Source organism: Pongo abelii, chromosome 1 (assembly GCF_028885655.2).
Source record: "Pongo abelii isolate AG06213 chromosome 1, NHGRI_mPonAbe1-v2.0_pri, whole genome shotgun sequence".
NCBI lineage: Eukaryota > Metazoa > Chordata > Mammalia > Primates > Hominidae > Pongo > Pongo abelii.
In genome coordinates, this window is record NC_071985.2 from 224,644,037 (window position 1) to 224,667,341 (window position 23,305).

Consider the following 23,305-nt stretch of genomic DNA (forward strand, 5'->3'; position numbering starts at 1 on the left):
TCAGCTACTCGGGAGGCTGAGGCAGGAGAATGGCGTGAACCCGGGAGGCGAAGCTTGCAGTAAGCCGAGATCGCGCCACTGCACTCCAACCTGGGCGACAAAGCGAGACTCCTTCTCAAAAAAGAAAGGAAAGGAAAGAGAGAGAGAGAGAGAAGGAAGGAAGAAAGGAAAGAAGGAAGGAAGGAAAGAAGGAAAGAAGGAAAGAAAGAAAAGAAAGAAGAAAGAAAGAAAGAAAGAAAAAGAGAAAAGAAAGCCAGATCTGGAGTTATTGGCATAGATGGATGATACATTGTTTTTAAAAAGCAACATGCAGTCAGGGCGCGGTGGCTCACACCTGTAATTCCAGCACTTTGGGAGGCCGAATCACCTGAGGCCAGAAGTTCAAGAGCAGCCTGGGCAACATGGTGAAACCCCGTCTCTACTGAAAATACAAAAATTAGCAGGGCGTGGTGGTGCACACCTGTAATCCCAGCTACTCGGGAAGCTGAGGCACAAGAATCGCTTGAACCTGGGAGGCGGAGGTTGCAACGAGTCAAGATTGCATCACCCCACTCCAGCCTGGCAACAGAGTGAGACTCCATCTCAAAAAAAAAAAAAAAAAAAAAGAAAAAGCAACATGCAGATTGATTTTTAAATAATATCCAAAGCTTAAATAAAGCCTTATGTGCTTGTGGGAAGTGGAGAATAGTTAACACTGAACTGCAAACTGATTACCTGGTGGTGGGAGGAGATTCAAGAGGAAGAGTCACTGTGTTTCATTGATTTCAGCTAAATTACGTTTTAAAAAAGTAAACAGAAAATATTTGTATCTAATTACACACTATGTTCCAGTGTTCTGATAACTTTTTTTTTTTTTTTTTTTGAGGTTAACATTGTAAACTCTTTGTGGGGTAGTGATGGATTGAGGGCAAATGTTTTTTTGCTCCTGCAGCCAGTCCTCTGTCCACATCCGAATCATGCACATTCACTAGGTGGGAAGGGGGACTGGAGAGTGAAGCAGACAGGAAACCTGGAGGTTCACTTGGGTCTGGACCTCCTCTTTCTTGTGAGTATCCCAGCAAAAGCCTTTCCATGTGGTCTTGATGCTTTCACCAGCCATGAGCAAACAAAATAATCATCTAAGGTGTATCTTCCCTCAAAACAGCAGGCATTGTGTTTAAGTACCATTTGCTTCCCAAGGAAGATTCAGTTTGCATGTCCCACCCAAAGGACTCTTTATGTGGCCAATTCTGTTACGTGCATTAGTTTAAGCACACCTTTATCAGCAGTATCATCCATGGATCTGTAATTCTTAAGTAAATGGAATGAAATGGTTTGTCAGATCTTGACTTTGGAGTCAGACCATTCCACAGGCTCAGATGCCCCTCTTGCTCTGTCACCCAGATTGGAGTACAGTGGCACAATCTCATGGCTCACTGCAGCCTCAACCTCCTGGGCTCAAGGGATCCTCCCACCTCAGCCTCCCAAGTAGCTGGGACTACAGGAGCATGCTCAGCTAATTTTTTTGTAAAGAGAAGGTCTCCCTATGTTGCCCAGGCTGGCCTTGAACTCCCGGCCTCAAGCAATTCTCCTTCCTCAGCCTCCCAAAGTGCTGGGATTACAGGTGTGAGCTACCTCGAGGTGGCTCACGCCTGTAATCCCAGCACTTTGGGAGGCCAAGGCAGGCAGATCACTTGAGATCAGGAGTTCGAGACCAGCCTGGCCAACATGGTGAAACCCTGTCTCTACTAAAAATACAAAAATTAGCCAGGTGTGGTGGCGGGCACCTGTAGTTCCAGATACTTGGGAGGCTGAGGCAGGAGAATCGCTTGAACCCAGGAAGTGGAGGTTGCAGTGAGCCGAGATCATGCCATTGCACTCCAGCCTGGGCCACAGAGTGAGACTCCGTCTCAAAAAAAAAAATTGTTTTAATTTAAAAAATCTTTATATTAAAAAAAGAGAAAAAAGCACAACAGGATGACTACAGTCAATAATAATTTAATCCTACTTTTGAGACAGGGTCACTCCTGTCACCCAAGCTGGACTGCAATGGTGCCATCTCAGCTCACTGCAACCTCCGCCTCCTGGGCTCAAGTCCTTCATTCTCCTGCCTCAGCCTCTGGAGTAGCTGAGACCACAAGTGCACACCACCGCACCCAGCTTTTTTTTTTTTTTTTTTTTTTTTTTTTAAATAAAGACAGGGTTTCACCATGTTGCCAGGCTAGTCTTGAACTCCTGAGCACAAGTGATCCTCCGCCTGCCTCACCCTCCCAAAGTGCTGGGATTACAAGCGTGAACCACCCAGCCCCAACATTAACAGTACATTTCAAAATAACAAGTGTAACTGGATTGTTTGCAACTCAATGGATACATGCTTGAAGGGATGGATACCCCATTCTTCATGATGTGCTTATTTCACGTTGCACGCCTGTATCAAAACATCTCATGTACCCCATAAATATATATACCTCCTATATACCCACAAAAATTAAGAGAAAAACCACAGGTATTTCCCATTTTTAAAGCTAATGAGCCCTTTACAGAGGAAGCATCACTTCTTTCCTACTTTGGGTGCCTAAGCAGCTTGCATTTCCATGCCCTGGGGCAGGAGAAGCAGAAAACTAAAATTATAATTGGTTACTATCAAATTTATTCATTCAAGAATGAGTGAAAACAAAGTAATTTTACACCTTCATATTAGACACAATCTTGGAAAACAGGTTTTAATATGGATATAGAAGGATGTTGCTAAGTGCCATCATCGAATATGAATATTAAAATAGGAATGTGAATATTAAAATTAGATGTTACTCTGTAATCCCAGTGCTTTGGGAGGCTGAGGAGGTAAGATCGCTTCTGGCCAGTAGTCTGAGACCAGCCCGGACAACATAGCAAAACCTCGTTTGCACAAAAAAAATGAAAAAACAGTAGCTGGGCATGGTGGTACTTTCCTGTGGTCCAAGCTACTTGGGAGGCTGAGATGGGAGGATCCCTTGTGCCCAGGAGTTTGAGGTTACAGTGAGCTATGATCTTGCCACTGTATCCAGTTTCAGTGATCGATACCTTGTCTCAAAACAACAACAAAAAGGGGGGGCGTAGCGCGGGCCAGGTATGGTGGCTCCCTCCTGTAATCCCAGTACTTTGGGAGGCCGAGGCGGGTAGATCACCTGAGGTCAGGAGTTTGAGACCAGCCTGGCCAACATGGTGAAACCCCATCTTTACTAAAAATACAAAATTAGCCAGGTGTGGTGGCGCATGCCTGTAATCCCAGCTACTCAGGAGGCTAAGACAGGAGAATTGCTTGAAACCGGGAGGTGGAGGCTGCAGTGAGCCGACATCATGCCATTGCACTCCAGCCTGGGAGAGACAGAGCAAGATTCCATCTCAAAAATAAAACAAAACTTCTGGAATAGCATTCCTGTCATGTATTGTAAAGTACAGAAGCTTCACTAAAGTCACTCATTTTGACTTCTACATAGTTGTTGGAGCAATTATACTAGCGTCAAGAATCCCAGTTAAAAGTAAACTCAATTTAAATATAACTTGGAAATACCCTCCTCTTAACCCTACCAGAGTGTCTGCAAGTAAACCTGAAACTACGGTGCATAGGTATTAGAAATGAGTATCTTTCTAGACATTCAAATTGAAAACCAACTTTCATGTACAATATACTCAAATTCCAGTGAAAGAGCTAATGGAAGACCAGGGGTTTTACTTGCCTTCTTCTTAGTATCATTTTTTTGTTCCCTTATTAAATTTGCTTTAAAACCAAGGGGGTAACATCCTGGTTTTTTTTTTTTTTTGAGATGGAGTCTCACTCTGTCGCCCAGGCTGGAGTGCAGTGGCACCATCTCAGCTCACTGCAAGCTCCGCCTCCCAGGTTCACGCCATTCTCCTGCCTCAGCCTCCTGAGTAGCTGGGACTACAGGTGCCAGCCACCACGCATGGCTAATTTTTTTGTATTTTTTTTGGTAGAGACAGGGTTTCACCGTGTTAGGCAGGATGGTCTCGATCTCCTGACCTCGTGATCTGCCCACCTTGGCCTCCCAAAGTGCTGGGATTAAATTTTTTTTTTTAAACGTTGAACCAGAATATTTAAACAAACCCAGAGCTTCCTATCAGAATAAAGGTGAGCTCTCTGACGGGTGAGCCATAGTCCTGCATTGTGCTCCTTTTCTGCAAGAGCAGAGGTCCAAGAACAGGGCTGAAGACCTCAGTGGGAATGACGGTTCTTCATCACATTCTGGATTAACAGCCAAACAGGGTAGCTGTGCTGTCAACACACTTAACAAGGCAACTGGTCTTAAACTTCCGGAACTATATCCAGGAGCCAGGCCATTGATAAACAGTTCTTTAAAAATTCTTGCCTTTGGTTCAAAGTAGGGAGAAAAGGATAACTTCAGGACATTTTTTATAGCTTAAAATATTTAGTGTCAGAAAGTTATATATATTCATCTCAGTAGTCTGAAAGCTTAGATGATCAATCTGCAAGTAATTGGAAATGTATAAAGAAGAAAAATTGCTGGGAAGTTTGTCCTGGTCCACACACCACCATCAAAATGTGACAAATTTTTTTTTTTTTTTTTTGAGATGGAGTCTCACTCTGTCGACCAGGCTGGAGTGAAGTGACGCGATCGCGGCTTGCTGCAACCTCCGCCCCCTGGGTTTCAAGTGATTCTCCTGCCTCAGCCTCCCAAGTAGCTGGGATTACAGGCGCACGTCCGGCTAATTTTTGTATTTTTAGTAGACAGGGTTTCGCCATGTTGGCCAGGCTGGTCTGGAACTCCTGACTTCAGGTGATCCATCTGCCTCGGCCTCCCAAAGTGCTGGGATTACAGGCGTGAGCCACCATGCCCAGCCAAAATGTGACACTTCTTCCCTGTCTAGCAGTGCAAGATCTTAAAGTCAGATTATAAAACAAGTTGTATTCTGACTTTATCATTTTTCTCTGCATTTCTAGGGCAGGTTTATCTGAATTACTTAAGTCCTTCATAGTATAGTGAGCATAAAAGAGGACACAAGCCAAATGTATACTTAAATTAAATAGCATGATTTAATTTAGTTGGTGCTTAACCCTGAATCCTCTTAAGTTAAAAAAAAAAGTTATAATTAACTATGAACGTTAATGAATTTAAACCTTCCAGAAAGCATGAATCCAAAAGGAAATGTCCAACAGGTGATATGAACCAGATATTTTATGGCCTTTCCTGTTTCAGTCTCAAACATTCTAAACGTCAATGGGGAAAAAAAATTCTCTAGAGTTTTTCAGTTTTATTCTTCTAGAGCACAATTTTCCGGCCTGTTACTGAGTACGGTCTTCTAACAGGTACACAATTAACTCATAAGTAGACAACACAATGGCAGTATTTGGGATCTGCCGGATAAGCTGGGCAAAGAGTCCTCTATAAAAGGCGAGGTAGCCTTCTTCCCGGAACACCAGGCGCGCCGTCTGGACAAAAGACTTGTACTTGGTGCCCTCTTCCCGGAGTCTTGTCCTTATGACTTCTGCAGAGAGACAAAGACCTACTTTACGCCACATATTAAATGGGGAAAGAATCCACAGCACACAACTTTAAAACTGTCAAGGTTAGGCCGGGCGTGGTGGCTCACACCTGTAATCCCAGAACTTCAGGAGGCAGAGGCGGGCAGATCACTTGAGGCCAGGAGTTGGAGACCAGCCTAGCCAACATGGTGAAACCCCGTCTCTACTGAAAAACAAAAATTAGCCAGGCATGGTGGTGCACGCCTAGTACTAGAGTGGCTGAGGAATGAGGATCGCTTGAACCTGGGAGGTGAAGGTTGCAATGAGTCAGGATCATGCCACTACACTCCAGCCTGGGCCACAGAGCAAGCAAGACTCTGTCTCAAAAAATAAATAAATAAAATAAAATTGTCAAGGTTACAACTGTGTCTATTTCCCACCTCAGCTGTTTGGACAGGAAAGTCACATAACCTAGAGAGACAATGAAAAATTAAGTTCTTTTTAGAACCTTTTCCAACTCTAGGATTTGGTCAACTATGGACACTTACACATACACGGAAGTACAAAATAACTTTTTTTTTTTTTTGAGGCAGAGTCTCACTCTGTCACTCAGGCTGGAGTGCAGTGGGTACGATCTTGGCTCACTGCAACCTCCGCCTTCCGGGTTCAAGTGATTCTCCTGCCTCAGCCTCCTGAGTAGCAGGGATTACAGGCACCCGCCACCACGCCCAGCTAATTTTTGTATTTTTTGTAGAGAAGGGGTTTCGCCATGTTGGCCAGCCTGGTTTCGAACTCCTGATCTCAGGTGATGTGCCCATCTTGGCCTCCCAAAGTGCTGGGATTATAGCAAAATAACTTTTAAGGGGTTAAAAAAAGCTTAGTTTGAATGGGACTTAATGTTAAAATAATTCATGGTTTTCTACTCCCAATTAGGCAAATGCTAATTTGTATGAAGTATGGCAATATCTTCAACGAATTCTTTTCTTATACTTTTCAGTTTTCTCCTCCTCCTGGAAACGTTTTCTACTCTGCCCAACTCAAAAGCCACCTTCTCCTTTTGCCAGCCTTTGCCCACCTGGGCCTCCTTCCCAGACACCTAGAGTTGCACATTCATCACTCCTGCCCTCAAACAGACCTCAGACCCTGGGAGGCATCACTGACCTCTTTCCTCAGATGTCCTCTGGGGTCAGCTTAGTGCTCCAGTACACAAAGGGGACTCAGCACCTGTTACTGAGTTGACCATATGCATTTGCCATAGCTGACAGTACAGTAGGCTTATGAAAATAAAACCTGTTTTTCATGGCACAATAAACTAAGCATTTTTTAAAATAAGTAGGCCAGTAGGTCAACAATTCTATAACTTAAAAAAATAAACGTACCCAAAGTAGCCTTACTTAAGGCTCCATTAGGAATGGAGGCTGAGTGATTTTTTTTTTTTTTTTTTGAGACAGAGTCTCGCTCTGTCGCCAGGGTGGAGTGCAGTGGCTTGATCTCGGCTCACTGCAACCTCCACCACCTGGGTTCAAGTGATTCTCCTGCCTCGGACTCCCAAGTAGCTGGGACTACAGGCGTGCGCCACCATGCCCAGCTAATTTTTGTATTTTTAGTAGAGACAGGGTTTCACCATGTTGGCCAGGCTGGTCTCAATCTCTTGACCTCATGATCCACCCACCTCAGCCTTCCAAAGTGTTGGGATTACAGGTGTGAACCACCATGCCCGACTAAGGCTGAGTAATTAAGTTTGGCTCCCATATTATTATTTTGATTCAAGGAATATTAAATACAATCCAGATTTTTAGCTTCCTTGAAAACAGCAGAAGTTCAGCAACCCAGGGCCTGTGTTTCTGCACAAGTTTTGGCTGTAATCAGCTGGATTTGAGTAAGGTTGATTTCTCACCATTCACGCGACCTCCGTCCATGCAGTTAGAGCTGTTTTCCTCATACTCACTGACGTTACCTGCAGGGATCCTGCGCCACAATGTGCGCCACAGAAGTCTAGATATACCCACAAACAACAAACCTGACAGCTGTTTTACTGCTCTGGAAGAACAAAAGCAAAACATACCGTGTGGATAAGCAATGCAGGAGGCACAGCCCTTAGAAAGAGCAGCAGCTGCCATAAGTCCAAAAAAACTTGTGGAATTTTTCTCAGTCCCATTTGCAGGAGAGGCTAATGGAGCTTCTTTCAGATACTTCTTTAAACTTTCATAAATAGCAAAGCAGATTATAGTTTCGGAAATTCCAGCATACGAGGCAGTTAATCCTCTATAGAAGCCACGAATGCCTTCGGTCTGGTAAACGTAACGAGCACACTGGAGTGTATTCATCTGCTTAGAGCCCCTCACTCTGCATAAAAGAGACCAACACAGGCTGTTAAGGAGACATATCATGGCGGAACACAGAGACATCACACAGTAGGAGAACGGGTACAGGTCTTCCTTGTGGTGTTAGGATACTTGTTTTTGTTCTCATTCCTGGCTCCTAACTCTCATAGCCCTTGTCTTTTGTTATCATGTGGGGTGTGTGAGGCCGCAGGGGCAGCCTCTGACAGTCCCTTGATCTCCTTTCACCTGCCCCAAGGCCATCCTCTAATGTCCTTACCTTGTTGGTCTTACTCCATGAGAGTCCCCTCCTATCCCCTGGGGGAAGGAATGCTGCTGTCATGAAGCTTCCAGAAAAACCCAAGAGGACAGGGTTCAGGGAGCTTCCAGAGCTGATCGCATGGAGGCTCCTGGAGGATGGCCCCCGGGGAGGGTATGAAAGCTCCGCGCCCCTTACTCTGTACCTGGCCCTACCTGTCTCTTCTTCTGTATCCTTGCGATGTCCTTTATAACAAACCAGTAAATATTAAGTGTTTCCCTGAGTTCTGTGAGCCACTCCAGCAAATTAATAGAATCCAAAGAGAGGGTCATGGGAACCCCAACTTGAAGCTGGTCGTTCAGAAGCTCTGGAGGCCCAGACATGCAACTGGTGTGTGGGTAAGTGGGTGGGCAGTCCTGGGGACTGAGCCCCCAATCTGTGGGGCTATCTCCTGGTAGACAGTGTCGGAAGTGAACGAGAGGACACCCAGCTGGTGTCCGCTGTTCCGTGTGTGTGGGAAAAACCCTCTAACACATTTGGTCACAGAAGTCATCTTCTGTGTCAATGACTGTTGTGGTGTGACAGTGGAGGAAAAACATGGTTTGAGGAGAGCTTTTCCCACATATCTTTGTACTGTTGTCAGCTGACCTCCAGCCCACTGTGAGGCCAGACCAAGTAGCTGGCACACCTGACAGGCCCACAGAATACTAGCTACATCTGTATCAAGAGTCATAGAAACATGTTCATAAAAACATTAGCATTTGACCTAATTTTAGAAAGAGCTGCAGGGAGGAGTAAGGCTCATCAGAGGAACTACAACTGCAAAACAATCAGGACAACAATCCAGATAGCTGACCATGGCACGTCTGCTAGATTAAGTCACAAGGCTGTGAGACACAGGGAATGCTTTCAGTGGAAAACAGGACTAAGTTAAAGGTAAAGGATGATCACAAGGGCTGGGCGCAGTGGCTCACACCTGTAATCCCAGCACTTCGGGAGGCCGAGGTGGGAGGACTGCTTGAGGCCAGGAGTTCAAGACCAGCCTGGCCAATGTAGTGAGGCCCTATGTCTACAAAAAAATAAGTAGTAAGAAAGGAAAATAGGAACATTCCAACCTGTTGGTGAGGCTACTTATTAGATTTCTGATCACACTCGTCTCCAAATAGATTCTATTATTGCTAAATTTATAAAATCATAAAACATCAAAATAAAACAGCAAATGAAAACCCTGTGGTTTAGAGGCTCCTACCCCAGGACAGAAAGCATTTATGAACTGCCTGGCTGCAAGGCAGGAGTGAGCCACCGGATGAGTGTAGTTAGGTGTGCACAGGTCACACATCACAGACCCCTCCGAGCGGGCGCAGACCTGGGGCCCCTTGGGCTTCAGTCTCAGCTGGCCTCTCTCCCTTCTTTATTATCTCCACATAGACTGTTCTCACTCCTTAGCCGCAGTGACCTTTCTAACACAAATCCAACCATGCAACTCCCGTGCTTAAAACCATCCAGAGGCCGGGTGCGGTGGCTCACACCTGTACTTCCAGCACTTTGGGAGGCTGAGGTGGGCAGATCATGAGGTCAGGAGATCGAAACCATCCTGGCTAACATGGTGAAACCCCATCTCTACTAAAAAATACAAAAAATTAGCCAGGCGTGGTGGCGGGCACCTCCCAGCTACTCGGGAGGCTGAGGCAGGAGAATGGCATGAACCCGGGAGGCGGAGCTTGCAGTGAGCTGAGATGGACCACTGCACTCGAGCCTGGGCTGCAGAGCGAGACTCCGTCTCAAAACAAAACAAAACATCCAGAGTTTCTCACCCTTGGCACTATTCATATTTGGGGCTAGACCATTCAGTTTGGGGAGAAGCAGGGTGTCATGTGCCTTGTAGGGTTTAGCAGCATCCCAGCCTCTATTCACACTAGACACCAAAAACACTCACCTAAGTTGTGGCAACTTCAAGTGTCTCCAAACTTAGCTGCTGAATGTCCCCTGGAGGGCACCCCCTACCTCCATCCTCCATATCCCCTGAGGACCACTGCTCTGATGACTTTCCACTGCCTTCAAAGCCCAACTCCAAACTCCCTTTCAGGCCTGGGAAGGATCGGGCTCCCCTGCTACTCCAGCCTTATTCTTCCTTAACTCCCTTCTCCAGCGCAGATGCACATACTACACGCCAACTACACTTCCTGTCTTACAGCTCCCCAGAACTAACCACGCTTTCTTTTCTTTTCTTTTTTTTTTTTTTTTTTGAGATGGAGTCTTACTCTGTCCCCCAGGCTGGAGTGCAATGGTGCAATCTCAGCTGCAACCTCCAACTTCTGGGTTCAAGCGATTCTCCTGCTTCAGCCTCCTTGGGATTACAGGCACATGACACCACACCCAGCTAATTTTTGTATTTTTTGTAGAGACAGGGTTTCACCACGTTGGCCAGGCTGGTCTCGAAATCCTGAGCTCAAGTGATCCGCACACCTCGGCCTCCCAAAGTACTGGGATTACAGGTGTGAGGCACCGAGTCCGGCCTAACCACGCTTTCTTGCCTCAAGATTTCTACATTCACCTTCTCTCTGCCCAAAGGACTCTTCTCTGCTACCTCCACCTGGCTATTTTTTTTTCCCAAATCAATGTCTTTTATTGCATCATTTAAATATCACAAATAGGTCTTAGGAATCATCTGGCATCTTGTTTCTGTAGCTGGACCACTCTTAGATCTTATTCATCAGACTGCTGAACAGTTCCTTTTTCAGAGACACAGATACCATCCCGAAATTTCCTGATATCCTTAACCATTGTGGCTTGCTGAATCAAGGCAACTGAATTTGAAACAAGCTCGATGTCGTTTCCTTCAAGGATTAAATTCATCTCTCTAGGCTTGAGATACTGAACAAGCAACACCTGGTCTCATCCAAACCCTGCGGGTGTATTTTTCACCCAAGAAATTTGGGATTTCAACAAGAGACCCATCCTCCTGGGTAACAATGTTGGTGGGGAAGTGAGCATACGCAGACCTCATCTTGTAACGGAAGCCCAATGTAACACCCTTGATCATGTTCTGCATATAACTACAAAGAGTTCGAACGGTAGCCAGTTCCTTTGTTACCCCACTGTGTGGCACCCCAGAGCCTCTTTAGACTGAGTTCTACATTGATGTGACTGAAGTCCCTCTGTGGGGTTCCTCTAGGGCCGTTCACAAAACTGTGCATCCCTTCAGAGTAATGTTGACATTTTCTGCAATGACAACAGTCTGATTGCTGAGAATGGTCTTCATTCTCACAGTAGACACGGCAAAGCCCACCTGGCTATTCTTAAGATGGAAGTTGGGTGCTGCTGCCTCTGAAGGCCCTCCCAACCTTCTCTCTCTTAACCCAATCTGTACTGGGTGACTCTTGAGGGTCTAGTGGCACCCTCAGCACCCTTATCCCACCAAACTTTGATTATCTTATCTGTGAAGCTGTAAGTTGAAGGGGTGGGTTGCCCCTCCACACCTGTGGGTGTTTCTCATTAGGTGGAACGAGAGACTTGGAAAAGAAAAATACATAGAGACAAAGTATAGAGAAAGAAATAAGGGGGCCCAGGGGACCAGCGTTCAGCATATGGAGGATCCCGCCAGCCTCTGAGTTCCCTTAGTATTTATTGATCATTCTTGGGTGTTTCTCGGAGAGGGGGATGTGTCAGGGTCATAGGATAATAGTGGAGAGAAGATCAGCAGATAAACACGTGAACAAAGGTCTCTGCATCATAGACAAGGTAAAGAATTAAGTGCTGTGCTTTAGATATGTATACACATAAACATCTCAATGCCTTACAGAGCAGTATTGTTGCCCGCATGTCCCACCTCCAGCCCTAAGGCGGTTTTCCCCTACCTCAGTAGATGGAACATACAATCGAGTTTTATACCAAGACATTCCATTGCCCAGGGACGGGCAGGAGACAGATGCCTTCCTCTTGTCTCAACTGCAAAGAGGCGTTCCTTCCTCTTTTACTAATCCTCCTCAGCAAAGACCCTTTATGGGTGTCTGGGCTGGGGAAGGTCTTTCCCTTCCCACGAGGCCATATTTCAGACTATCACATGGGGAGAAACCTTGGACAATACCTGGCTTTCCTAGGCAGAGGTCCCTGTGGCCTTCCGCAGTGTTTGTGTCCCTGGGTACTTGAGATTAGGGAGTGTGATGACTCTTAAAGAGCATGCTGCCTTCGTCTGTTTAACAAAGCACATCTTGCATAGCCCTTAATCCATTTAACCCTGAGTTGACACAGCACATGTTTCAGAGAGCACGGGGTTGGGGGTAAGGTTACAGATTAACAGCATCTCAAGGCAGAAGAATTTCTCTTAGTACAGAACAAAATGGAGTCTCCTATGTCTATTTCTTTCTACACAGACACAGTAACAATCTGATCTCTCTTTCTTTTCCCCACATAAATTCCTAGAAGAAGCTAGGTCTTAATTCCCTGCTGTTTCCCTAGTGACTAGTGCAAGCAACAAATATTCACTGCCGAGAGACAAATATTAACAGAGCTCACCCAAAGTTCTAAGGTATTCTGAGCACCATCATTATTAGGCAGAATGACAAGAATACATATACAGGCTCTCAGCTGATGGACACATTTATCCCTTGCTAAAGAGAAGTGATTTGAGTTCACTATGGGACACTTGGAATTAGGAGGAATTACCAAAGGCTTCCACAACAGGTGACACCATGACCAGGAAGGGGAAGGGGGATCTCTGGTGAGGGACAGCATACGTGGGGAGACAGAGCCATAAAAGCACATGACATTTTTGGAAAATTACAGGACTGCTGAATTAGGAAATTACCCTGAGAGGAACAGATTCATCAAAAGAGTCTGAGCAAGTGGTCTGTTCAAATGATTATACCTGATGCATGTTAGAAGGGGGAACTTGGAGTCAGTGACTCATGCAGAGGTTATCATGGTCATTAGGAAGAAAAATGAACTGGGGCCCCTACCTACCTTTCCTGGGGTGTGCTCACTCTCTGCCTCCTTTCCTTTTTTTTCTTTGTCCAGTAAGAGTCTCACTCTATCACCCAGGTTGAAGTGCACTGGTGTGATCTCGGCTCACTGCAACCTCCACCTTCTGGGTTCAAGCGATTCTCCTGCCTCACCCTCCCAAGTAGCTGGGATTACAGGTGCCCACCACCACACCTGGCTAATTTTTGTATTTTTAGTAGAGATGGGGTTTCACCATATTGGCCAGGCTGGTCTCGAACTCCTGACTTTGTGATCCACCTGCCTCGGCATCCCAAAGTGCTGGGATTACAGGCATGAGCCACCATGCCCAGCCTGCCTCCTTTCTTTAGAGGCAGCTGAAAATCAGAGTGGATTGGCTGTAAGTTTCCAGTGCATACATTTCTAGGCAATACAGTAATACAGGGGTTCTTAATAGAATGCTGGTAGTTCCTTCACTTGGACTGGGGAGAAAATGGCATCTTTAACCCTAATCCCTAACCGAAATCCAATAGTTAAGTTGTTAACTATTGGAGTTTAGGGCTAAGCATAGTGGGGTATCTAATCCCAATTTGGGTCTTAGCTATTGTGTCTTCAGAAGTATTAAAGCCACCTTCATAGTTTCTTTTATTTCAGCTAGCGTTTTTTACAACTTAGATGAAGCTTAGCTTTATTGAGAATAAGCCTAAAACACTCGTTACGCCGGGTTCCATTATCTCGGGTTGATCGTATTTATTACGAATGGAAATAAACAGGCCACAGTAGTAGCAGCAGTACCTGTGAACTGACACACATAGAAATATCTTCATGTCACATCACATTTGTTGAAAACATCACAGGACACTGTTTATCATTTCTTAGAAATTATGGTAGTTACTAGACTGCTGCTATATCTTAGCTGAGTGTGGTGGCATGCACCTGTGATCTCAAACTACTGAGGAGGTGAGGCTGAGGCAGGAGGATTGCTTGAGCCTGGGAGGTCGAGGCTGGGTGATAAATGAGGCCCTGTCTCAAAACAAAAAACAAACAAAAAAAAAAACAGAGAAAAGAAAAGGAAAAAAAAAATACATTATTCTACCTGGGAGGCATAGATTGCAGTGAGCCAAGATTGGACCACTGCACTTCAGCCTGGGCAACAAGTAAGACCCTATCTCAAAAAAAAAAAAAAAAACCCTCAAAAAACAACATTATTCTAAAAAGGGCCTGCAGGTGTCACCAGACTACCAAAGGAATCCACAGCCCCACAAAATGTTACAAACCCCTGGCTGGAGCTTGAGGGCAGAAGCCTATTAGAGCTGAGGGCCTTTGGAGACTAAAATTAGCCCTCTGAGGTCTGAGGACACTCAGTGTTCTGCCTTTACTGTCTTCCTTTTTGAAAGGGAGACCATCCGGAGGAGAACCCACCGCACTTCAACTGGGGTGGGGTCTGCAAAGGAGAGACAGTCACTGACTCTCTGAGACAACAGGTGGGACTGCGGATCAGGGGACACAACCAGAGATATCCCCTCCTTCCCGTTTGTCATCTCTGTCGCCCTCATCTTCCCATGATGCTCACAGCACAAACATCAATGCAAAAGGAATCCTGCATGCACTTAGATTAAGAAAACGAGGTGGGGGGTAGCTAAGGACTCTACATCTCATCCTTAGAGATGTGGAGGAATTGGGGCAAGAAAAAAAAAAATCCCAGAAATCTTTTCATTAAGGAAGGAACAAATAGTAACTTACTTCTGTTCTAGCTGCATTCGGGTTTTAACCATCCATATAGGATTCATTAAGGAATTTGTGATAAAAGCTGGAAAAAAAAAACAGTAAAGGTCAACACTGTACATAGTCAATACTTATTAAAGATGTCTATTATCATATAATAAACTTTGAAATCGGGATTTCAATGGCCTAATAAAAAGACAGTAGAAAGCAGTTATATTTCTATCCTGCAGATAGAAGCTTCAGTTTCCCCATTAAGTGTAACATCTATTGGCATTGCTGGATCTAAAAGAAATTTCTCTTAATTTTCTAGAATCCCTTCTAGCCTTTTCAACCTGTAGGTGGTGTTGTTCATATCTGTGTTAATGTGATTCCTACCAAAAATTATAACTGTCCTAAAACTCAATTTATAAGCCTCAGATCCAGAAATAATTTAACTTTTAAGACTGATCTGCTTATAGGAACCACTTGGTCAGTAAGCCTTCTCCATCTCTTTAAAAAAAAATTTTTTGTTTTTGGTAGAGACAGGGGTCTCCCTTGTTGCTCAGGCTGGTCTCAATTCCTGGGCTCAAGTGATCCTCCAGCCTCAGCCTCCCACAGTGCTGGGATTACAAGCATGAGCCACCACACCCAGCCAAACCTCCCTCACCTAAACATTGTGAATCATTCTAGGACAACCAAAAAAAAGCAACACCATGGTAGTATTAGTCTGACATACGGTATCTCTTCTGTAATACCTCACACCCTCTACAGTGCTGTGGAAGCAGATTAATTTGATACTAGGAAGACACTGGTTTTTTTTGTTTTTTTTTTTTTGAGATGGAGTCTTGCTCTGTCACCCAGGCTGGAGTGCAGTGGTGCGATCTCGGCTCACTGCAAGCTCCGCGTCCCGGGTTCACGCCATTCACCTGACTCAGCCTCCCGAGTAGCTGGGACTACAGGCGCCCGCCACGGCGCCTGGCTAATTTTTTTTTTGTATTTTTAGTAGAGACGGGGTTTCACCGTGTTAGCCAGGATGGTCTCATCTCCTGACCTCGTGATCCGCTTGCCTCGGCCTCCCAAAGTGCTGGGATTACAGGCGTGAGCCACCACGCCCGGCTGACACTGGTTTTAAGAACTTCCTTGAGGTCTGCTTTATTTATCAAGGGTTCTAAGTTAACTTTGCAAAAATTACAAAACGGATTAATAGTTGTTAGCTTATGCTAACTCACTACCGGCCTATCTTTAAGCGAAGAGCAACCTGTTTTGGAACTCTGCCTTTCCTCCTCAGAGCTCTGTACTACATAGAAATGGCTTCCTTGTATAAAGCAACTTTAACATTTTCTATTCAGGGTCTAGAAATAATTAGCTGTAAATATTCAGACAGGTTGGTCATACTTGTATTTGGAGTAACAACAGCAGACAAAACTGGTGTGTACATCTTACAGACTGGTAGGATGCAAATTTTTCGTAAAATGCCAATTTAAGTTATCTAAAATATCTTTCTAGGCTCGGCGTGGTGGCTTATGCCTGCAATCCCAGCACTCTAGGAGGCTGAGCAGGTGGATCACTTGAGTTCAGGAGTTCGAGACCAGCTTGGGCGACATGGTTAAACTCCATTTCTACAAAAAATACAAAAAAATGAGCTGGGCATGGTGGCATGCAGCTGTAGTTCCAGCTACTCATGAGGCTGAGGCAGGAGGATGGCTTGAGCCCAGGAGGTGGGGGTTGCAGGGAGCTAAGATCATGCCACTGCACTCCAGCCTAGGCGACAGAGCCAGACCCTGTATCAAAACAAAACAAAACAAAACAAAACAAATTTTAAAAAAAAACCCTTCTGTTTAAATGAACATAGAACTCTATACAAAAGAGCCTTCTCGGCCGGGTGGAGTGGCTCATGCCTGTAATCCCAACACTTTGGGAGGCCGAGGCAGGCAGATCAAGACTATCCTGGCTAACATGGTGAAACCCTGCCTCTACTCAAAATACAAAAAATTAGCTGGGTGTGGTGGCACGTGCCTGTAGTCCCAGCTACTCGGGAGGCTGAGACAGGAGAATCCCTTGAGCCCGGGAGGCGGAGGTTGCAGTGAGCTGAGATCACGCCAGCCTGGGCGACAGAGTGACTCTGTCTCAAAAACAAACAAACAAAAAAGCCTTCCCTTCTCTCAGAAATCTACACGTTCATGTTTTGCAAGTACATCCCGGGGAAGAAGTCCTGCTATGGCTTTTCAGTAGGAAGTGGAATGGTTCCCTCAAAAGAGAATAGATGCCCTATGAGCTGTCACTGACCCTACTGGAAAACTCCATGGCAAGCCCCACACCCTCATTGCATAACCCATAGTTGGGGACAGGAGTGCCAATTGTACACAGGGTGTGTGGGACCCTGTGGGGAATCTGAAGAAAGAAACTCTAATTTTAGAAAATCATCTGATGGGGCGGGCACAGTGGCTCATGCCTATAATCCCAGCACTCTGGGAGGCCAAGGAGGGTGGATGACTTGAGGTCAGGAGTTTGAGATCAGCCTGGGCAACGTGGTGAAACCCCGTCTCTACTAAAAACACAAAAATTAGCCAGGCATGGTGGCAAATACTTGTAATCTCAGCTACTCAGGAGGCTGAGGCACAAGAACCACTTTAACTTAGGAGGAGGAGGCTGCAGTGAGCCGAGATTGCACCAGTGCACTCCAGTCCAGCCTGGGTGACAGAGTGAGACTCTGTCTCAAAAAAAAAAAAAAAAAAATATATATATATATATATATATATGTGTATATATATGTATATACGTATATATGTATGTATATATATGTATATATATATGTATATATATATATAATTTGATGGGCAGACAGGAAGACATGAAAAACCTATGAATATTCCTTTAGAAGAACAAAATACCAGTAGCATGCATAGAACATGTACATTTTGACAGCAAATAAAGAGCTTCAGTGGTCAAGGAAAATAAAATCAAACTACAAACCACTCTCACTCTCCTATCAGTTGTAACATAAAGCTTTAGAAAAACAATTTTAGGTGCAAAGGAAGCAAGGAGCTAATTTCTAATTCCTGGAAAAAACTGTTTGGCACAATACATGCTTTAGAAAAGCGAGAGAGAAACCCTCTCTTCACTCACTAGGGTAACATACCTGCAGAGCCAGCTGAGAAAATATGCACAATATTGCTGTTAGGCACGAAAATGCCATTAAATTGCTCTTTGGCTTTGGAGTAACATGCAAAGTATACAGCCCTGTTAGAACAAAGAGAACATTATAAAGAAATCATCACAGTGCAACTTTATACGTCCCTCCAGAATACCTGAAAAATTTTCGGAAAATAAAATGGGAAAGACGCTGCCATGTACTAAAAAGCTTGTCCTCGCCTGTGCTAAAACCAAAACCTGCCACAGGCATATTCAGGAAGCTCCTGTGTGTCCCTCCAGAAATGATTTAGTGATGACAGAGGTGTTCAGAAATAATTGAGGAAAGTGAGATCTGGGGAAGACATCTACAAAGTCCTTTCACATTCTTTGTTCTGGATAAATGCTAATCCTTTAAGCATCAACACATTGGAAGTTTTAAATTTTTTTTTTTGTTTCTAGAATAGACCACACTTTTTCACCCTGTGCCAAAATGAGAATGTCGAACATAATTTGAACTGTTTTTGGATGACTCAGGATCACACAGGAACAGCCATCATATCATACCTGTGTTTTCATAAAGGGTCCTTCCGCCACCCCCTGCCTTGACTACCACAAAGAGGTCCCGTCACCCTTGTTTTCTCTTCACTTTTCCCCCTGCTGTCTCCCCTCTTGTTGGGGCTGGGAAATAGGAGCTACTTGGGATTTTTCCTGCTTTCACCAGCAATGCAGGGAAAATGTTTCTTTCTTCTGCTGGTCAATGAATCAATCATAGAATATATTTTTCAGTTTAGGATCTTAACTACTTATCATTATTGTGTTATAAAAGTCCTCCTCTTCCCCTAATGGGTGAGGCAGCCAGGAATCTGCATCAGGTTACCAGGGTTACACTGTAGGAGCACTGCCTGTGAGCAGCGAGGGCTCTTCTCACTTTATTTACTACAGATGGGCAGTAGGTTTCCCATCTATGAATAATGCACACCCCAGATCATCTCACAGACTAGTACTTTCTGTTTTTAAATACATCACACATACTTGCTACAAAATTCTAAAGGAACAAAAGCAGTAAAAAAGTCTGCCTTTTCACAACATCCCCAGGTGATCTGTGTGTGGTTTTTTTTTTTTTTGAGATGGAGTTCTCGCTCTGTCACCCAGGCTGGAGTGCAGTGGCGTGACCTGGGCTCACTGCAACCTCCACCTCCTGGGTTCAAGCCATTCTCCTGCCTCAGCCTCCCGAGCAGCTGGGATTACAGATGCATGTCACCACGCCCGGCTAATTTTTGTATTTTTGTAGAGATGGGGTTTCACCATGTTGGCCACTCTGGTCTCAAACTCCTGACCTCAAGTAATCTGCCTGCCTCGGCCTCCCAAAGTGCAGGGATTACAGGTGTGGGCTACTGCGCCCAGCCGATTTATGTTTAAATTGGAGCACTGATCTGGAAGAATTCTATAAGCTTTTGGTCTTCACCCTATATAAGACAACATTCTCATTTTTGTTGTAAGGTTTCATTTTCTTTCTTTCTTTTTTTTTTTTAGACGGAGTCTCGCTCTGTTGCCCAGGCTGGAGTGCAGTGGCGCGATCTCGGCTCACTGCAAGCTCCGCCTCCCGGGTTCATGCCATTCTCCTGCCTTAGCCTCCTGAGTAGCTGGGACTACAGGTGCCCACCACCACGCCCGGCTAATTGTTTGTATTTTTAGTAGAGACGGGGTTTCACCACGTTAGCCAGGATGGTCTCGATCTCCTGACTTCGTGATCTGCCCACCTTGGCCTCCCAAAGTGCTTGGATTACAGGCGTGAGCCACCGCGCCCGGCCAGACTTCATTTTCTTTCAAGTCTCTTGGAGTATGACAAGTTAAGTGTCCTGCCCCTGCCACCCAGTTCCCTTCTCAGGAGGTCCTTTCTGGAAAAAGTTTTTTTGTTTTGTTTTGTTTTTTCTTTTTGAGATGGAGTTTCGCTCTTTCACCCAGGCTGGAGTGAAGTGGCATGATCTTGGCTCACTGCAACCTCTGCCTCCCGCTGGGTTCAAGCAATTCTCCTGCTTCAGCCTCCAGAGTAGCTGGGATTACAGGTGCCTGCCCCCATGCCTGGCTAATTTTTGTATTTTTAGTAGAGATGGGGTTTCACCAAGTTGGCCAGACTGGTCTCCAATTCCTGACCTCTGGTGATCCACCTGCCTCAGCCTCCCAAAGTGCTGGGATTACACGGGTGAGACACCACACCCGACCTGGAAGCAGTTTTTAATCTACTTTCCAGATATGCTATTCTCTCTCTCTGTTACTTTTACAATCATACATTGTTATCCTCTCTATCCTATCTATCCAAGAGAACTTTCTGCCAAGATGGGATGCCCTGTATCTCTGCTCTTCAATACAGTAGCCATTAGCTGCATGTGGAGATTGAGTGCTTGAAACACGGCCAGGAAGACTGAGCAACTGAACCTTTAATTCTGATTAATTTACATTTAAACTGCTCCATGTGGCCAGTGACTACCGTTATGTACTGGGACAGTACAGTTCTGTATATTTCAAACAGGCTTTCAGGAGAAGCCCTGCAAAGATATGAGGATGTCATTTTATAGAAATGAAGTTAAAAGCCTTTACAATTCCTCTGGATCAATGTTTCTAACTGCGTTGGAGTCACCTGGGGGTTCTGTTAAAATGCAGATTCTGATGTAGGTCTGGGATGTGCCCTGGGATTGTGTGTTTATAACAAGCTCTCAGACAATACTAATGCTGCTGGCCACATGCCATACTTAAGAGTAGCAAACACTTAGAGTACATTAATGATAGCAGATTAATTTTCACACTTAATATAAAGAATGCAGTAAGTAGAATCCTTTCTTTCACACACTGAAGACACACCTAGAATTCTCAATGACTATTTGCTATGTCCGCTATATTTAGGCAAATCCAACACAGAAAAAGACACTGGTCATTCAGCAGCATCACCCTTTGGTAAGAAAGGACCCAGAATTCCATACTGCTTAGCATGAGCTAGCTAGAAAGTTTAATGCTTACCTTGATGGTGCAACTCCAACCAAATTTGGACCCAAGCCTCTAAAAAGTGACTTTGGTCCCTCCTTCTCCAAGATCGACCTGAATAATAAGAAAAGACAAACCTTTAAAACCCCTCAGGCAAGGCCTATTAAAAATGTTGAAGAGTCAACCTTCTCATTAGTTCCTTGAGAGAATAAAATGTTTGAGAGATCTCAAGCTCGACTCTTATCTGATTTGGTTACAATACAGAATCGGAAGGCTGTAGAATACTGCTATCATTAACACAGTGAAAAAACATGCCTCAAAAAGCATCAGTTAGACATATTTTCTTTTTCTTTTTTCTTTTTGAGATGGAGTCTCGCTCTGTTGCCCAGGCTGGAGTGCAGTAGCATGATCTCAGCTCACTGGAACCTCTGCCTCCTGGGTTCAAGCAATTCTCCTGCCTCAGCCTCCCAAGTAGCTGGGATTACAGGCACTCACCACCACACCCAGCTAATTTTGTATTTTTATTTATTTATTTATTATTATTATTTAGACAGACTTTCACTCTTGTTGCCCAGGCTGGAGTGCAATGGCGTGATCTCGGCTCACTGCAACTTCTGCCCCCGCCAGGTTGATGTGTTTCTCCCACCTCAGCCTCCCGAGTAACTGGGATTAAAGGCATGCACCACCATGCTCAGCTAACTTTATATTTTTAGTAGAGATGGGGTTTCTCCATGCTAGTCAGGCTGGTCTTCAACTCCTCACCTCAGGTGATCTGCCCGCCTTGGCCTCACAAAGTGCTGGGATTACAGGCATGAGCCACCACGCCCGGCCCAACACAGGAGGAAGCTGTGCAGAGTCTGTACTATACAATGAAATCCTGTGAAAGTAGGATGAATATCTGGCAGAGGGTGCCACACATGGAATAATTTGCTCATCATAATAAGATTCACTGAGAAACAGGTTCAGAGATTTCTTTTGGATTTACTGCTTCTAACAATCCTATCTTCTAGATCTTTATCTAATGTAGTAGAATCTTATACAGACATATAAAGAATAGAGCCAGCTCAGTGCTCATACCTGTAATCCCAGCATTTTGGGAGGTCCAGGCAGGAGGATCACTTGAACCCAGGAGTTCCAGACCAGCCTGAGCAACACAGTATAAACCCCATCTATATAAAAAATGAAAAATATTAGCCAGATGTGGTGGTGTTTGCCTGTGGTCCCAGCTACTCAGGAGGCTGAGGTAAGAGGATCACTTAGCCTGGGAGGTCAAGGCTGCAGTGAGCCATGATCACACCACTGCACTCCAGCTTTGGCGACAGAAAGAGACCCATTGTCTCAAAAATTAAAAACAAAAAAAAAGTTGGCGGGGGGAGGGCAGAATTTAAGGAATAGAAAACTAATAATTTTCATGGATGGATGATGGTTATTTAAAACCAAAGCCTAGTATCTCAAGTCCAAAGATTATACCATGACTGCTTTTTCTTTTTTTTCATTTTCTTTGTTGTTTTTTTTTTTTTGAGACAGAGTCTCACTCTGTCACTCAGGCTGGAATGCAGTGGTGCAATCTTGGCTCACTGTAAGCTCCGCCTCCCGGGTTCACACCATTCTCCTGCCTCAGCCCCCTGAGCAGCTGGGACTACAGGCACCCGCCACCATGCCCGGCTAATTTTTTGTATTTTTAGTAAAGACGGGGTTTCACCGCATTAGCCAGGATGGTCTCAATCTCCTGACCTGATGATCCACCTGCCTTCGCCTCCCAAAGTGCTGGGATTATAGGTGTGAGCCAATGCGCCCAGCCAACTGCTTTCTCTTTTAAACTTTTTTTTTTTGTGATGACATACACATAATAGAAAATCTACCATTGTAACCTTTTTTTTTTTTTGAGACAGAGTCTCGCTCTGTTGCCCAGGCTGGAGTGCAGTGGCGTGATCTCAGCTAACTGCAAGCTCCGCCTCCCAGGTTCATGCCATTCTCCTACCTCAGCCTACCAAGTAGCTGGGACTACAGGCACCCACCACCACGCCCAGCTAATTTTTTGTATTTTTAGTAGACACAGGGTTTCACTATGTTAGCCAGGATGGTCTCGAACTCCTGACCTCGTGATCCACCCACCTCGGCCTCCCAAAGTGCTGGGATTACAGGTGTGAGCCATATTGTAACCATTTTTAAGTGTACAGTTGAGTGGCATTAAGTACATCCACACTGTTGTGCAACCATCACCACCATCTACCTCCAGAACCTTTTCATCTTTTCAAACTGAACCTCTGCGCTCATTAAGCACCAGCTCCCTAGCCCTCCCTCCCGTCAGACCCTGGCAGCCACCATTCTCTAATCAGATTAGAGTTGTCTCTAATCTGACAACTCTAGATATCTCTTATCAGTGGCGTCACATCTTTTTTTTGTGACTGGCTTATTTCACTCAGTCTTTGAGGTTCATCCATGTTGTAGTATGTGTCACAATTTCCTTCTTTTTATTTTATTACTTTTTTGAGACAGGGTCTTACTCCA

The 23,305-nt window shown here is 44.9% G+C and overlaps 1 protein-coding gene and 1 pseudogene across 1 annotated transcript in view; both read right to left on the reverse strand.

The window, feature by feature from the left end:
• Positions 1–5,008: 5,008 nt before the first annotated feature.
• Positions 5,009–23,305, reverse strand: part of SLC25A33 (solute carrier family 25 member 33) — a 45,986-nt gene continuing 27,689 nt past the window's right edge. The window contains exons 3-7 of the mRNA XM_024235920.3: positions 20,831–20,908; positions 17,823–17,923; positions 14,723–14,789; positions 7,527–7,807; positions 5,009–5,484 (exon numbers count right to left, since the gene is read on the reverse strand). Of these exons, the coding sequence (XP_024091688.1) occupies positions 5,282–5,484; positions 7,527–7,807; positions 14,723–14,789; positions 17,823–17,923; positions 20,831–20,908 (730 nt within the window). The 3' untranslated portion in view covers positions 5,009–5,281. The remainder of the gene's footprint in view (positions 5,485–7,526; positions 7,808–14,722; positions 14,790–17,822; positions 17,924–20,830; positions 20,909–23,305) is intronic.
• On the reverse strand, positions 7,814–12,997 carry LOC134760710 (large ribosomal subunit protein uL6-like; annotated as a pseudogene).